The sequence below is a fragment of the Siniperca chuatsi genome, linkage group LG22 (assembly GCF_020085105.1).
Source record: "Siniperca chuatsi isolate FFG_IHB_CAS linkage group LG22, ASM2008510v1, whole genome shotgun sequence".
In the NCBI taxonomy this organism is placed as follows: Eukaryota; Metazoa; Chordata; class Actinopteri; order Centrarchiformes; family Sinipercidae; genus Siniperca; species Siniperca chuatsi.
Genome location: NC_058063.1, coordinates 8,995,046 through 9,011,531, shown reverse-complemented (window position 1 = coordinate 9,011,531; position 16,486 = coordinate 8,995,046). Strand labels below are relative to the sequence as shown.

At 39.9% G+C, this 16,486-nt stretch overlaps 2 protein-coding genes across 3 annotated transcripts in view; one reads left to right on the top strand and one right to left on the bottom strand.

The window, feature by feature from the left end:
• LOC122870500 (pyruvate carboxylase, mitochondrial-like) overlaps positions 1–16,486 on the bottom strand; it is a 292,268-nt gene that overhangs the window by 54,379 nt on the left and 221,403 nt on the right. For both annotated transcript variants that reach the window (XM_044184729.1, XM_044184728.1), the window contains exons 13-14: positions 5,312–5,456; positions 4,654–4,743 (exon numbers count right to left, since the gene is read on the bottom strand). In XM_044184729.1, coding sequence (XP_044040664.1) covers positions 4,654–4,743; positions 5,312–5,456 — 235 coding nt within the window. The remainder of the gene's footprint in view (positions 1–4,653; positions 4,744–5,311; positions 5,457–16,486) is intronic.
• The window catches only part of LOC122870502 (leucine-rich repeat and fibronectin type-III domain-containing protein 4), a 160,238-nt gene that overhangs the window by 93,717 nt on the left and 50,035 nt on the right, over positions 1–16,486 (top strand).

The window sequence follows — 16,486 nt, the reverse complement described above, 5'->3', positions numbered from 1 at the left end:
CATGCAGTCTTACAAATTTGCTTTCTATGTTTTTACCATTTGTGCTGTCTTTGACACACATGCCTCAACACAATAGAGAGGAAATGAGGGCATCTGTACTGGGACTACAGTGACTAAACAACGGCCTATGCATGTGACACTTTCCTAGAGAAAGGTAGTCAGCGTTTGAGTGGATTTGTGTGTGTGTGTCCTATCATACAGAGCAGAAACAAAAAGTAGTAAAGAGATACCAGTCCCAAGCGGTTGCTGTGCTTGACAATTGACCCACTTGCACACAAACACACACACTTTCCTTTGCATTGAAAAACACCTCACTCCCCAGCTTCTTTGCACTCACTTCACTCCTCTTTCTCCCAGGCTGGTATCATTTCATACCTCTTCCCTTGACATTCTTCACCTGTCTGGTCCTCTCTTCACACTACCGTTCTTCTCCTCCAGCTCCACAATACTAGCTAATATTGTTAGATAGAATGAGCTACAGTGCTCAGAGGTACTTCTTTATTTGCAATTTGTGTAGGAGACAAACTCAGAGTAATAACAGCTTGCCTATCACCATCCTGAGCTGACATCTGCCTCCCGAGAAGCCTGTTCAATGTCTTGTATCTTTGTGTTTAGGAACCTTTTAATTGGCAGATACTGGTGGAACTGCAAATTAGTGCTTTATTAAAGTCAGGTGGGCTGGAACAGTCAATCAATTAAGCCTGTACATGTTAATAGCAGGTAGATGTGTTAGTACGAGTTGTAAGACAAATGCGCAGCCTGTTCTCTGCTGCAGGCTGCCGTTCTCCCTCCTAAAATTTGAATAATTCTGAATTCACATACGATAGTCCTTTCTAATACTGCAACAAGACATTTACATTAAATTTGCATTTATTTGTTTGCTTGCTATTTACCATAACTGCTAAAATACAGCCTGTTGAAAACCTTTTGACTGACAGTGCTGTTAAAAAACAGAATTTGTTTTCCTACACATAGTTGTATGAGAGGTGTGAAACAAACAACTGAAAAAAATGTTTTTATAACAAAGGAAACAAAAGAAAAAAGTTACTTTGCAGTACACTCACCTGAAAAAAATAAAGTATCTTCAGGTTTCAGAAAGCCAAATTTAAGACTCTTTATGACTCATTTTAAAGCTACCTGAAAAATGTGTTTTGGACCTTAACAAGAGTAAAAAAAGAAAAATAAATAAAAGAGGCAAAAACCAACCCTTTCTGTTTGAAGATGGCTAATGAAAGCATCAAAACTAGAAACAGACAGAGAAAGAAAAAAGAATAGCAACAGACAATTGTGACATTAAGTGCATTTGTGCACTTATTTTGCATATTGTACTACGAAGTACCTTTCTACTTTAATCCTAAGAATGGAAATACAGCGCACAACTGTCATTTTTATTAGTCATTCTTCCTAAAGCTGGCTCAGAGGCATCTGGTGATTAACCTCTAGATGTCCTCCATTAAATAAATCCAGACAATAATTGGAACAAGGTGTACCTTCTACACCATTGATGAACCACCAGCAATCAGCCTTTAGAGTGAACGTTTTAGACTACAAATCCTAATTAGAAAATAATGGCCTTTGAGTGCTTAGCAGGTTCTGTCAGGACACCCTCGGCCTGTCTTACAGGAGTACTTTTCCTCCCTTCTTGCCTCAGTGTGGAGGGAACTCCTAAAAAATACTTTTTCTTGCAATTCTTCCTCTTTCTCCCTATCTGGAGATGTGATGTTTTGAGATATGACAATGTCATTCTGATCTTTGCTCATCTCTTTTCTGTGGGTGGTACACAGTAATAGTCCTTCCTACTCTCTTACCCCCCCAATATATCTATCTCAATCAATTTATCTATCCATATCCTGCCTGCCACTATATCTACCTGACCTACCTTCTGTACATACAGGGATTATATATACACACTGTCCAAACCCTCTCTTCTCCTTTCATAACCCCTTTTTCCTTCCATGCCCCTGTCCCTCCCTCCATCCCTCCCTCCACAGTGTGATAATACAGGCCTAATCCCTCTCTTCTTTCAATCCCTCTGCTGAATGAAAGAAAGGATATAAGCACATTACAAATCTCATTACTAGGCTTTAGGTATGCCTCTGTGTGTGCCTGTGCTGCATACAACTACCTCATCAGCTGCTTACAGTAGCTAAGTGGGGGCATGTACACAAGGGGCATCTGCCTATAGAGTACCTGCTCATTATAGTACAATTCTGTACCAGTTTGTGAGTAAGTGTGTGATTTTCAGTAGGGCTGGGACGATTCATCAAAGTCATTGATTACAGAAATACGATGATTTGCATGTCGTGCGTCAATGCGTTGCAATGAAGTACGGCTGCACCCGGTCAAAGCATGGATTTCCCCGGAGAACAAGCTGCAGCATTAAAACCTCAACAATCTCCCCTCCCTCTCCCCTCCCGTGCGGTCCGCTGACAGTCGCACATGCTCTGCAGCGAAACACACACACACGCAGAGACAGTCTCCTGTTTATGTTGGCCTACTTATGCCGTTGTTTTGTAAAAGCTTGTAAGTGCACCTGTTGGTGCTGATGTTATTCGGTGCCACGTTGGTTTCGATCAGTTCAGTAGGCGACGTCATTAACAACAAGCCTCCTGCACAAGCGGCTCACCTGCTGGTGTGAAAACGGACTCGCCGGTGAAAAGATCCAAAATGGGAGCTGTGTTTTTTGGGCGACTTTATAAAACACTGCTGACGAAGAAAGTTAACAGTGCAGACACATACGGGGAGAGAGAAACAGAAAGAGGCAGGTGGAGCAAGCTGGTGTGTGTGTGTGCAGAGACCAGAGGTATAGGTGTGTGTGTGTGGGGAAAAGAGAATTGAAGGGAAAAGCAAGATGAGCAGATTAAAGTAGTTTGTGAATAAACACTAAAATAATGTGGAGAATTAAGTATAATTAAAATGGTAACATAATAACCTACTAGAAATAAGGTAACATATTCATTTATTCTTTCAAATATTATATTTTCAATAGACAAATATATTTTTTGTTGCAGAATAATGCCCTGCAGTGCATACTTGTGTTTCTTGTTACATTTGTTTGTTTTTAAGAGAAAATAATTAAATAAAATATTGAAATATGAATGAGACAAGTTTTTGATATTTATTTTGGGTAAATTGTTATATCAAGTAATAAAAAAAAAATCCTCAGAATAATCGATAAATTAGTCATTAGATTAATCGATAAAAAAGAATCATTAGGTGCAGCCCTAATTTTCAGGTATACATGCGTGTGTGCGTTGAGAGGCAGGTAATGATAGCCTTCAACACAAGATATTGGCTGCTCCTAATACTTGGGATGGGTTAAATGCAGAGAACGAATTTCACTAGACGACGTGTATGATTGTGTATGTGACAAACTTGATTTGATGATTTGCAAGTAGACAAGTGGTGGGTAAGCATGGAGAAACACACTCACATGCAGACGTACACAAACGCTGCATATTATTCTAGTCTATTCTACTCCATTCCGTTCCACTGTGCGTGGTTTTTAGATGTCAGATTTGATTAGTTATGCCTGATTATGATTCATATTATTTCGTTATAAATTTGTGTTTACTGGGCACGCTGGGATATGTGCTGAGGCAGAACAGGGTGCTGATAAACATGTCAGATTGATACAGCTGACTGTTTTTTTGCTGTCAAAAGGAGAAGCTGCATAAATTCATGCAAGTTTGCACCCTTAACAAAAATAAACCTGGGAGCGCAGTGGGAAAGGACAAAAAGTCCATTATTACAAAACGACCACAGACAGGCATTTTTCTAGATATTTTTATGCTTTTTTAACATATTTAATAGTAAAACTGAGCACACCTAATGATTATTTTATCATGAGAATTTCATCAGTATTCCAGCCTTAGTTTAACCTTTCCAAATTTAGTAAGACATTGTAGTTGGGTGGGGAGAGAGACACGGAGCTCGACTCAAGTGGCTCAACAAGTTCATCAAAGAGCCCAGCTTGGCCGTTGGCCTTTCCTGCGAGACTCCAGGGGTGCTGGTGCAGAGCAGGGTGAGAAGCATAAAACTTCTGCCTTCACAAACAATGAACTGCACCCTCTCACCGCTGTACTCACAGCTCAGCAGAGCACTCTGGGCCAAAACCCTTTTCCTCCCAGAGTGCTAAACTGAGCCATTTAGGAAGGCTTTCCGCCTACAGCTATCCGACTGTTCGACAGCCCATTTGTCATTCGGATGGTGCTTTTATCCAAAGTGCCCAATGGATCCACAAGTGTTTACATTTTTAGCATGGGTGCCCCAGGGGAAATGAAACCCCTAACCCTTGCAGTGGCAGTGCCTTGCTAAATGAGACCAAATGTAATGAAAGCAATAAGGATGACGCATTGTGACTTTATTATGGTAACAGTTGATGACATTTTCTAGTAACAACACTTTTTTTTAATAGGTTTAATGTAGTATTATTCTCTGTCGCTGGTCTTGTTGACACCTTGCCCAACACACAGAACTACACATTATAAACACAGGTTTTTCAGTTATTATATTGCTGAAACAGTGTGAAATATTATTTTGACTGTTGAATAAAAAAGGTGACTTAGGAGTTGTAACTGGGTAAGCAGAATAATGTGTGATAGAGGGTTAACTATGCACTGTAATTGGCTGAAATGCATTTGATTGACATACCCATGGTGACAGGAGGGATGACAGGGTCTGTGGAGGAAGGCTTAGCCTTGACTGGAATGGGTGTGGTTGGTCCATTTACCATCACATGACCTGGATATGAGTATAAAAATTAAGAATACAAGTCAGATGCAGTCCTGTAACATATCTAACATCCTGTAAAGACAGTAAAGAAAAGCAAGAAGTCAATGAGGCTTATAAAACAGCAGCCCTGAGGCTAGTAAGGATTATGGTCACATGTTTATATAGAGCAGGGGGATTCCTCCTTTGTGTGCTACAGTTGTGAGTTAGAGGTATTCAGTACATGTACCAACAAATCTTTGTCAGCTCAGCTGTTATATACAGTGTGTTACTTCCTGGTTAAAAGCTCACTGAAAGCATGTGATAGCGGATTGGTGATTGCTGAGCTACTGACCTTATAATCACTGCTGACTGTATATAGGCCTCGTTTTGTACTAAATGTAACAACAGACTGAACTTACTAATGAATATAAGACAGTCAAACAGTGCTGTAATATCACAGAATTTGAATGGTGCTGTGGCCGATTAAATATTAATCTTTGAATTGAACGGAGTGAAAACAATTTGAATCATTAAATTGATTTGTAATTTCCATTTCTCTGTTGCGTGTTGGTAATGTGTGTGCTGTTCATACACTGACCCAGATAGTGCAGTAGTTTCTGGGCTCTGTTCTGAGTAGGTTTGAGGTTGAAGAGTTCCTGGTTCTCGTCGATAAACTGGGTGTCCACGGTGGAGTGGAGAAACTGGTGGTTGGACAGAACATTCTGGAGGAACGGGATGTTGGTCTAGAGATGGTGAGACAGATAAACAGAGGAGGAGACTTAATTTGTTGCCTTCTTTCATGAACATTTTACACAAAGGCTTTGTAAAAACACCTCTTGCACAAACTGAGGTAAATGTAACCACACACATGCGCGCACACACACACACACACACACAGTATAGAGAAGCAAGAGAGTCGAGACAGCAATCACTCAGCTCAAGTCCTATTCTGCAAATTAATCATCTGAAAGAAAAGAAAGCAGTTATTTTTGAAGAAAACATCTCGGTGTTAAACAGACATTTGTGAGAGTGCACACAAAGCTTATCTACACATTGGTAAACACACAAATAGTGCCATCACAAAAAACGCATTCACATAACAGAATAAGCCAAACATTGCACGATCTCAGCTTCAATAGACAAACACACACACACACGCGGGGCAGAGGGAGAAAGTCAACTGTTGAAAGTAATTACATTCCATTTCTATCTTGTTGTTTGTTTGCCTCAAAAGTATTATCACGCCAATTAAGCTCTCTAAATTAACAAAGAGGAGGAGAGTGAATGAGAGGGAAGAGATGTAATTGTTGCAGTTAATTTCATTACTTTAATTTTTTGCTCATTTTTTTCCCCACTCTTGTAAGCCCGTCTTAACAATGTGGGTAGACCGCTTTGAATTGTTGTAAGAGGTGGAGAAAGTGAAAAGGGGGGTGAAAGAGGCGAGAGATTGACAGAAAACGGAAGGGGGAGAGATATTATTTAAAAGAAAAGCAGAAATGGGGAGAGGGAGTGTTAGTTGGAGGGTTTGAGCAAAAGGAGGATATGTTAATATATTCTTGGAGCGGCTTTAGATGTGTTTATTGCTATTTAATGTCCCCAAGGGAGGGTAGGAATGTAAACTGTGTGCAAAGATTATTTCTCAAAGTTTGCTAAACTTGTTTTTGCATATGACCCAAAATGTTCGAGTCTTAAGTGGCATTTAAAAAGAAGAAAACCCCTGCCACTCATGACCCAGCACCCAAGTATCCCTTTTATTTATAAATGCACACAGAAACACACAACCAGAGCTCAGAACCGAGAGGGAAACCGAGTCCCCAAGGACCTCCTAGGTATTTGCTATAAAGCAGCTCACTCTAAGCCCAGAAATGTAACATCCGCCTCACTATCTATATAGATAGTCCATAATTAGATCTCTCTGTTACACACACAAACACACACACACAGGCGTAAGGATATAAAATGCATTTAAAGTACATACACATGCAAAACATAACCCACAGATGGATAGAATTTATAACCACAATGTGAGCGTTTAGCTGACAGTCAAACCCAGAGTGACTTGAAATAATTGCTGCAGCACAATCACTCAGGAATCCCATAATTGGGAGAAGGGAGTTGAGCAATAAAAAAAAAAAAAAAAAGCACACAGACACACACCATATCACCAGCACTGAGAGAGGGGGAGATGTAGCAGAAAGATCAATGTGCTCGGGCGAATAAAGAGCATGTTGGCCATGCCAATAGAGCCAAAATGAGATGTGTACAGTAATAACTGAAACAGGGGGCGTGAGGAAGCGTCATTTACATCTTTGTTTTTCATTAGGAGACAAAGAAATACAAAGAACAAAAAGACTACAGCAATATATATATTTCAGTTCACATAGAAAAATCTAATTCCAGAGAGAGGGAGTTACAGCACAAGAAAGAGACGTCTGCTTTGTCAATGCATACAATTAATAAAGCATTATTAATATTGAGAAATTGAAATTGAGAGACTGTCTATGTCTTTCCAGGCATTCGCATTCCCGGCGAGGAGAGAGGATTTCATTTTCTGAGCTACATGAGCAAACACACACAAAATGACACTGCATTCTCAGCCTCCTGCTATGGGGAGGAGAGCAGGAGAGGAGAAAGAGAAGAGAGCCGAAGGATTCACATAGCTGTGCTGCACTGCCAAGCCTTGGGCTACAAGCTGTGGACCAAAACAGAAAGGGATTTCTGCCGCATGCTATAACTGCAATATGACTTCAGAAACCTGTGGACAGCTTATTTTCTTCCATTTATAGTATCTGCCAACATAACTATGAAAATATATGCTGCTGCCTCACATGCCTGTGTCCTTGAGGAGAAAAAGCAGCCATATGAAATCTGGATATTGTCATATTGTATGCTATCAAATTAAAGCTTTAACTTTAGGACAGCCAAATGCAGACTGACAAAGCAAGCTGGTTAGGTTTAAATGATGGTTTGAAGTGTGGTTAAACCACTTTGACCAGTTGAAAGAATAGTTTTAACATTTTGTGAAATATACTTTTGCTTTCTTGCTGAGAGTTAGATGAGGATTGATACCACTCTTGTATCTTTATGTGAATATGAAGCTATTGCCAGCAGCCAGCTAGCTTAGCTTAGCACAAAGACTGGAAACAGGGGTAAACAGATAACCTGGCTCTGTCCAACAGTTGCAAAATCTGCCTACCAGCACCTCTAAAGCTCACTAAAAAGATGTTATATCTTGTAATTTTAATCTGTACAAAAAAATAATTGATTGATACCACTCTCATGTCAAAAACCAAAGTGTAAAGTGCTGCTAGGGGAATTTTGTAACCTTTGGACAGAGCCAGGCCAGCTGTTTCCCCATTTCCAGACTTTATGCTATACTAAGCTAAACAGCTACTGGCAGTAGCATCACATTTACTGTACAGACATGAGTGGTATCAACCTTCTCATCTAACTCTCAAAAAGAAATAAGCATATTTCCCAAAATGTTGAACTATTTCTTTTAGCTGGTAAGTTTATGGCAAATTATGTTTTGGATCTACCACCTGAGATTTTGACAAGTGGGTGAAAATTAAGTATTTAATTTGTATCCCAGAAGTCTTAACTGACAGCAAATATTTTTTCCCATTTGCACTGCCACAAGGACTATGTTAAAGGTTGAAACAAAGCACAAAAAGTACAACAAAAAAGAGAAAAATGTAAAAATAAAAAAGGAAAAAAATTCTGATTTGTATTCGTTATTTACTTCTTCAGGGGAGCGGTTTTTTTTGGGGCCTTGGGGCATTTTGATGTTTCACCTGCACAAGTTTGGAATTTTCCCTCATTTTTCTGTTTGATGTCATCTTCATCTATAATTTACATGTGAAAACAAACTTAATAAGTGAGCATAAGGGGCTATGAATAAAATAAAAATGTGGAGAGATAGAGACAGGGAATGAGAGACAAATAACACAAACAGCCGCTATTAATGAAAGACTCAAAAATAATGGAGAGGGAAGATAGACACCATTAATACATGGAGGTTTGTCCTTTTCCTCTCTGCTGTACCAGATCAATGTGTTCATTATCAGGCTGCTCTGTATGCCTGTGGCTACCACACACACTAACACACATACACAGTCCCTTCACTCTTTCTCCTTGTGTCCCCTAATGATGTGAAACGCACACTCTAAAAAAAGGCCCACACACATACACACTTTCTCCCTTTCCACCGCTCAGCATCTTTTCTACATTTTTCTCTGACTTCATCCTGCTCTCGGTGATATCAGACACACACACACACACACACACAAATACTCGACAGAGGCCTTACCCTGATTTGGATGCCCTGTAACAACCGCTTGGCTACAGCTCTCAGAGCTATGCACACAGCATGCAAAAAACACACACACTTTCTTGCCAGTGATGATTGTGGCTGCTGCTCCCAAACGCTTTTCAGATTGTGAACACAGTCACATACAAACCTTTGAGTAGTGTATTAGTGGGAAAATAAACACATCTAAATGTGAATTAATGCATGCACAGGCTCTCTATAACCAATTTAACTCACACACACACACAAGGCTCAGGATCAGAAGTCTCTGCCTCATTTTGGTGCAAAAAATAAGTAAATAATGCAATTTTTATAATAATTTTAAAATAATTCACATTCCCCCATCAAGAAATGACGTCGGGTTCTGACTATCCCCACTTTTATTCTTACAGCCCTCTGTTTATCACCAGAAAAGTCTGTTTTATTGCTACTCTGCACACAGCTGGTCATTAACACTCTAGTTGCAATCAGCTCTATTGGTGATTGCCAAAGCAACACTGTGAGGTAAGTATTGATATCCCGGGCTATTGGCTCGACTGCAAACACCACCTTAAAACACTGTGACTCTGGTTGCAGGGCATCTGCTGGTTTAAGGAAGCTAAAAGTTCTTTGTTTCACTTTATTTTAAATTAACAACAATTAAGTTAACAACTTAAAACACATAGGAACTCATTAGCCATGTGCTTACACATTGTTTCTTGCAACAGTTTGCTTCAGAAGAAGTGCCAAAGTAGACATCCAACATTTTAATGTTGTTAATATAGACAGAATTTACAACTGACCGTAAAATGCCACATGGGGGGGGAGACACACACACACACACCTGCTATTTTATGTATTCTTGTCTACAATCTGTCTGCACTGGGATTGGATGTCATTTTTCACTACACAAATCAGGCGAGTAGGTGGGTGACGGCAACAAAAAAACAAAAACAAACAGGTGTTACTGTCCAAACTGCTCCTAATTTTTTTGTGTATGTAAAATTCTGCAGCTCTAGTGTAGGAGGGAAATGAAAAACCAAGTCATGTTTGGAGCTGCTCTGCACGTGGACATTGTACCAGTGAAAGTGGTATCACCGATCAGATCAAATTCTGACTGTAATGTGTGCATTTACACCTGCCATGTTTTTGAGATACAACACAATAGTTTTTACTTTTGCCTTTGTTTTGGGAGCATTAAAATAAACCCCAGTTATATTTCATATTCGAGCCTGAAGTTAAGTCAGCCCCTTTACTGACACTAATCTTTGACTTTGTTGTGCAATCACCTTTACTCCTGCAATTATGTGCACCGAATTACTGTAAGGACGACAACCCGAGGTAGAGGAGAAAAATAATAAGAAAAATGGGTTATCCTGGCCCGGGTCAAACGCTACCCTGCATCATTGGGGCCACAGCTCTCTGCAGATGTGATGTAAGAGATGAACTCGTGGTGATAGAAAAGTTAAAGACAGAGGACCTTGCGGCGCGGCGCAGATCGCAGTCAAGTGAGACCTGCCCAGTGATGATGCAGCACATGACTCTTAAAATTGAATTCACCACATTTTCCTGTGCTTAATAGTGTGAGATTTTATTTCTCATCAAATTGATCCATACAATAATCATCTGCAGTTCAAGACCACCGTAGTGCCATATTTGCAATGAAAGTATCATTTAAAATGCTGCCTATTTTTTCATGTTGTATTTCTTTATTTCTGAAATTATATAAACAGAATTACACAATTATATAAGTGTAATTTAATTAGATCTGACTCTTTTAAATGTAAAAATCATTGCTGACAGTCTGGGAACGAAATAGTTGCCTGCTTAATCTTCACATTGCGACATAAACGTGATCCTGGTAATGATCCACAAATAAATTAGTATTTTTTGAAAATAACACTCTGTTCCTGGGAACATCACTATAAAATTGAACCCGAACAATCTCTGTGATATCATGTTGCTCATCACAGACACACGTCTACCTGTATTATAATTAAAATTGCAGAGCTTCAGGCGACACCTGGGCTAGACTCATTAAAAAGAGGATAACGCGTGCAGTCGTTGCCATGGCTACCCAGTGTTTTGGATGGAGACACCAGGGGAGGACTGGCAGGTCTGAGGTCTTGAGGGAGTTATTAGTGGAGAGAGACGTTTTAATTTAATTAATTTTAAAAATCTAAGGTTTTTCATGGATTTGTGTGAACTGTTTTTAATAATTAATTGTAAGATTTTATGGGCACATAATCACAGAGGTTTCTGTGGTTATTTTGCAACCATCATGGAGCCAGTTGCACAAAATTTTACCAGCGGATCTGCCGTGTGTAATTGTGGCTTGACATGCTCAACATCACTCCGATTACAGACAGCAGATGGACCAGCTACCTGCTGCCATCAGGCTGTAAAGAGAGTCACCAGAGAATAGGAAAGACCTTCGGTACAGGCTACCTATTAACTGTCGTGGATTACAGTCTGGCGGGCATTGAAGCCATAATAGGAATAAAACTGTTTTGTATGTAATGTAACGACTGATGTGTTCATTTACGTGTTTAGGTAAATATGATAAAATAGATGGAACTAGGACTGGCTCAGGTAAACAAACAAAACAAAGTTAATTACAGAGCCAATAAAAATGAGTAACCTACCACCCAAACCGCCCTAACTTAAAAGCAGGACACAAGAAAACAGTACTGGCAGCCCACCCAAACTCCAAACAGATCAGGCTATCAGCATGGCAAAGTGGAGACCTTACAGGTGACAATACAAACAGGTGGAACAGGAATAAGTGTGGCTGGTTGGAAGGAGAAGGAGCCCCATGCAGCACAAGTGCCATCTTGGTTCCTCATGTTGCTGGCTGTAATGCAGGCGGCCAATCACCTGCAGACAAATTGTCTCCTCGTTTTGATACACACCGCTTTGCATTCAGTCACAGTGCTGAAGCAAACCGATCATAATTGACCTGTTTTTAATGCTATGAAGTGACAAACCATAGAGAAGTGACAATTCAGGAACGTGGACTTGCATATATAGTAGATGTGAATGGTATTAGTCTTGTCTAACTGAACCCAGAAACTCAGGATTGTCACTCTGCTCCTGCACTCCCTCCACTTGCTCCTTGTATTGGCTCACAGTAGGTTTCAAATCCTGCTGCTCGTCTATAAAGCCAAGAACATGCTTGGTGAAATCCTGTGTTGGCAGGGTGTCTCTGATCTACACCTGGATCCACCCCTCACCCAAAGGTCCCTTGTAAACAAGGCTGTTCTGTTCCTGCTCCACGTAGAGATCAGGCCCTCAGCGTCTTCTACCATCTTCAAATGCAGATTATAGACCCACCTCTTCAAAAAGCATCTGGACTGACTTCAGTCTAAATATATCATGTTGCTTGTGATCAACACTTGCCAAATGTTTTCCCTTCTCTCTCACATACACACACTTTACTTTATATTGCCTTAAGAAAAACAGACTGTTTTGCCAGTTTAATTTTGTTCATTTCTAGAGGCAAATATAGAGTAGCTTTATACAAAACAGGGTACAAAAACAAAGTATCAGAGACAGTACAGGTGCAGATTTTTAGTTTGGATGTTCAAATTTCAAACCGTGCTCAGCATTACACACAAATGCATAACACACACACACCTGATCTTCCCCCAACACAAACACTGCCTCTCTCTGTCACACGCAGCCTCCATGCTCCCTCAGTGATTAAGAGTTGAATAGGGGAGCTGTCAGGTCATTCGTCTTTTCTCTGCTTTCCTCCTCTGTCTCCCCCATCCCCATCCGTCACGCCTTAACCACTGGCCCAGACACATAAACAAGATGATCATCTCACACACACACATACACACACACACGTACGTACGTAGGGGACCTCTTACACTCATATCAGCTACAAATTTACTCAAGCAGACAAGACATACCAAAAATAAACACACACGTACGTTCGCGCGCGCAACTCTTGTCTTTTACAGGAACCCAAAGGCAGCAGCAGGCAAACACACACAAACTCAAGCAAATATTTACAATTGAAGACTTTCAGGAACCTAAGGCTTGAAATGCAACACACGTGGACAAATACACAAACACACAGTGGCACACTTGTAGATGAAGAAAAAAAAAATGTTCACGCACACACAAACAGACTCAATGACACGCTGCTGAGATGTTTTGGTCTCAGTTGGCCATTAATGACTTTGCCACAATCCACTGATTTGTTTGTTAGAAGGCCAGCAGGCCAGTTACTGTATGACTGCGTTCGTTTCCACTCGTCTTTGCGTCCTTAACTGCTTGCGACTGCATCTGTTTAAGTGTCCAGAAGAAGGATGAGCAGATCAAGGCAACGGCACTGATGATCACATTCATGTGACAAACAACTGTGAGCACATCGCACCTTTGTGCTTCCTTTCCATATCCTCTTCTTTCACTCCAAGGTCATACCTTAATTATCTGCTCAGTTTCTTTGTCCTCTTTATTTTCTCTTTATTTCTTACATCTTTTCTTCTGACTCAAAGTAACCAACGACTATACACCACGACAACCATCTTCATCCAATTCCAGTGGCCTTTACTGCCAAAGGAGAACCAACAGCGGTCTGAATACTTTGTTTCTCTCTCACACTCCTCACCCCTGTCTTACAACCAGCCCCATTAATAAGATAAAAGATTCGTGCATGACTATTTCATGGCTGCGCCTAAAAATTTAATTTGAAATCAATGTTTGACATTTGCCATGGGGCTTTTTCCTCACTGATTGGTGATCTTTCCAGTAATAACTCCCATCACTGCTCCACAGCAGAGCCATTTTCAGCTTGCAGTTTATCAGGGGAGCTGTGCCCAGAGATGTTTCCACTGTAAATACAGCTCATAGGGTAGGGGTATCTGCCAAAATATGAATAAATAAATTGACAAAGGCTCTCTCTTTTTAGGATGACAGGTTTTGTGTGCGTGTCTCTGCATGCATCTGTGTACCTGAGGTTTCATGAGACACAGTCCATGTTAATCCTTTATATATTTCTGAAACACTTCATAAAAGCTATGGAACAAGAGGAGGAAGGAAAAGTAATCTTTAAGATTTGAGATATGTCAGACACAGGCATTGAAACTCAGTAATGGGAGGACATTCTTAATGTCTTTCAGTTGCCTCTCGAGTTGACTAGGACCACTGGCCATGGTGCTGAACTTCCCAGACATTCCAGGCATCCTAGATCCTGGAGAATTTTTAATCAGTGAGTCAGTTGCTCCCAAAGAGCAAAGGCTTTTCTCCAAACTCACCAATTTGCCCCGATGTTCAATACCTTACAGAGAACACATTCACTATAAAAGCAATAGCAGATTTGTCTGTTTCTCCACTAACAGCAGTCTAAAAAGCAAATGCTTTGTAGCTAAAAAATATGTTGTGTTTTGGGTTAAAGGGACTGACAGTTTTTCTCAAGTGCTCTGAAATATAACTATAGCTCTAACGACTTACATGTCAGTCCCAGCTGATTTACAGGGGCTGTTAAAGTTCACACTGTTCTCCAGTGACTGTTAAAAGTAATTCTGGGAAATGTAGAAAATTACAAGCCGGAACCAGAAGATGAGCTGATGAGGCATGGAAAGGGAAAGTGGATACAACAAAAGGTAAATGTCTTGACACAGAAACAAAATAACCCATTGAACAACAATTGACTTTTTAAATAATTCTTATAACAACCATACAAGATTACAGTCTCTTTACCACCAGGGGAGATACATTCACCAGGAACCATAACTAATATGTGACGTGTTTTCCTTCAACAGTGTGACTCAGACTCATCTTCTATCAACACATGGGGTGCTGAACTAGCTAAAAAAACAAGGCCCTCTCAAGCTCTTTCAGGGACCCCGAGATGTAAGCTTATTAAAACAGATAGCTACTTAGTGGTATTTTGGGAATCCTTAAGCAGTAGGCCTGTGACGCATTAAATGACTCGTGATGTACTCCAAACCCACAGAGTGTGTCGTCTCAGACTCTGTTAGCAGGTGTTTGGTCTTCTGTGTTAATTATACTTGAACTTGTGAATGATCATCTCACTCTTAGTGTGTCGCAAAAAGGGTAAGATGTTTTATGTTTTTGGTTTGACAGTACTGAGACCATATGTGATCCTGTATTGCATTAAGACACGGTATCAAACACCTGAACTCAAATTTTGGCATCTTATTTCTTTTTTTCTGTTTACTATATACACACCTTATTTCTACAATGTGGCAATATATCCTCCATTCCTGAGTTGTAATTTTTTTGAAAAATAAATAATCCCCCCCACCCCACCCAAAAAAACAAAAAACAAACCAGCGAACCTGCTCCTCTTCCAAAGAATTTTGAGATAACATAAAGCAGCAGGGATCTTCAACCTTTTAGAGCCTGGGGAAAGTGTTTCCCCAGAGGAATTCATAGCTTCACTTCGGGATCCCAGCTCAATAAACCCTATTTCTACCCCTATCACATGGACACACACCAGAAGTAGAGCTGGAGCCTATTTGGTCTGAAATTATAGTATAAACTGATATTCTGCATTAAAAACAGAAGGTCTGCTATACAGATTATCAAGTATGATGAATTTAATTTGAATAAACAGGATGAATCATTTTAGTACACTTTCAGATTATTGTCAGCAGATAAGCTTCAGGCAGTGCGTTTTGATGATAGCAAGTTCTAATGGAAGTTCTTTTGGTAGACTGTTACTCATGTCAATGGATACTTGTTGACCTGTCAAAAGTGAGATATAATTTTTGTTTTAGGGTTGATGTGTAGTTTAATATCTTCTCTACCACCAGCTCAGCAGCAGGTTTCATCGATGTGCTACGAATGCTAACTCACCGCCGTATCTATAATGAAACTCACAGCATGCTGCAAGAGATTAAAGTTTTTGAAAAATTTTTAACTCAGGAATGAAACATGAATTTCATTGTCTTGCTGTGAGACCTCACAGTGTGTGGAGACCCAGGGTTGGATAACACCTAAATCTATCTCATTACTAATTTACCTTCAACAAAATGCTTTTACTTTATTTAACTGTCATGATCACTTGATTATATTAAAGAAAAATGTCTAACAATTGTCAATTTAACTTTGGCTATAATTAACCATCACCTAAAACCACTACTGTTAGAAAATTATTATTACACACAAAAAAGCTACATACACAAAACTATGAGATGCAATCGACATGTCAGCCTAAAACCTTACTTTTATCTCCCTTTAGGTACATAATCTAGATAGTATTACCATTCATTACTTTTGACATAAAATTACTTCTACCTGGTATCCTCCCAACAATGCCTGTGACTCATTTCGGATCCTGAGTCATAGTTTAAAGACATCAGGAGCTATGCTATTTTTGTTAAGAGCAACATGCAGTAGCCATCTGGTTTTATGTATGAGGCCACGGTTTATGAGGTTCGAATAGTCTGAGGAGCAGTGAAATAAAAAGAAAAATCAATTGAGGTGTAAAAAGAGCAGTGGACCAAA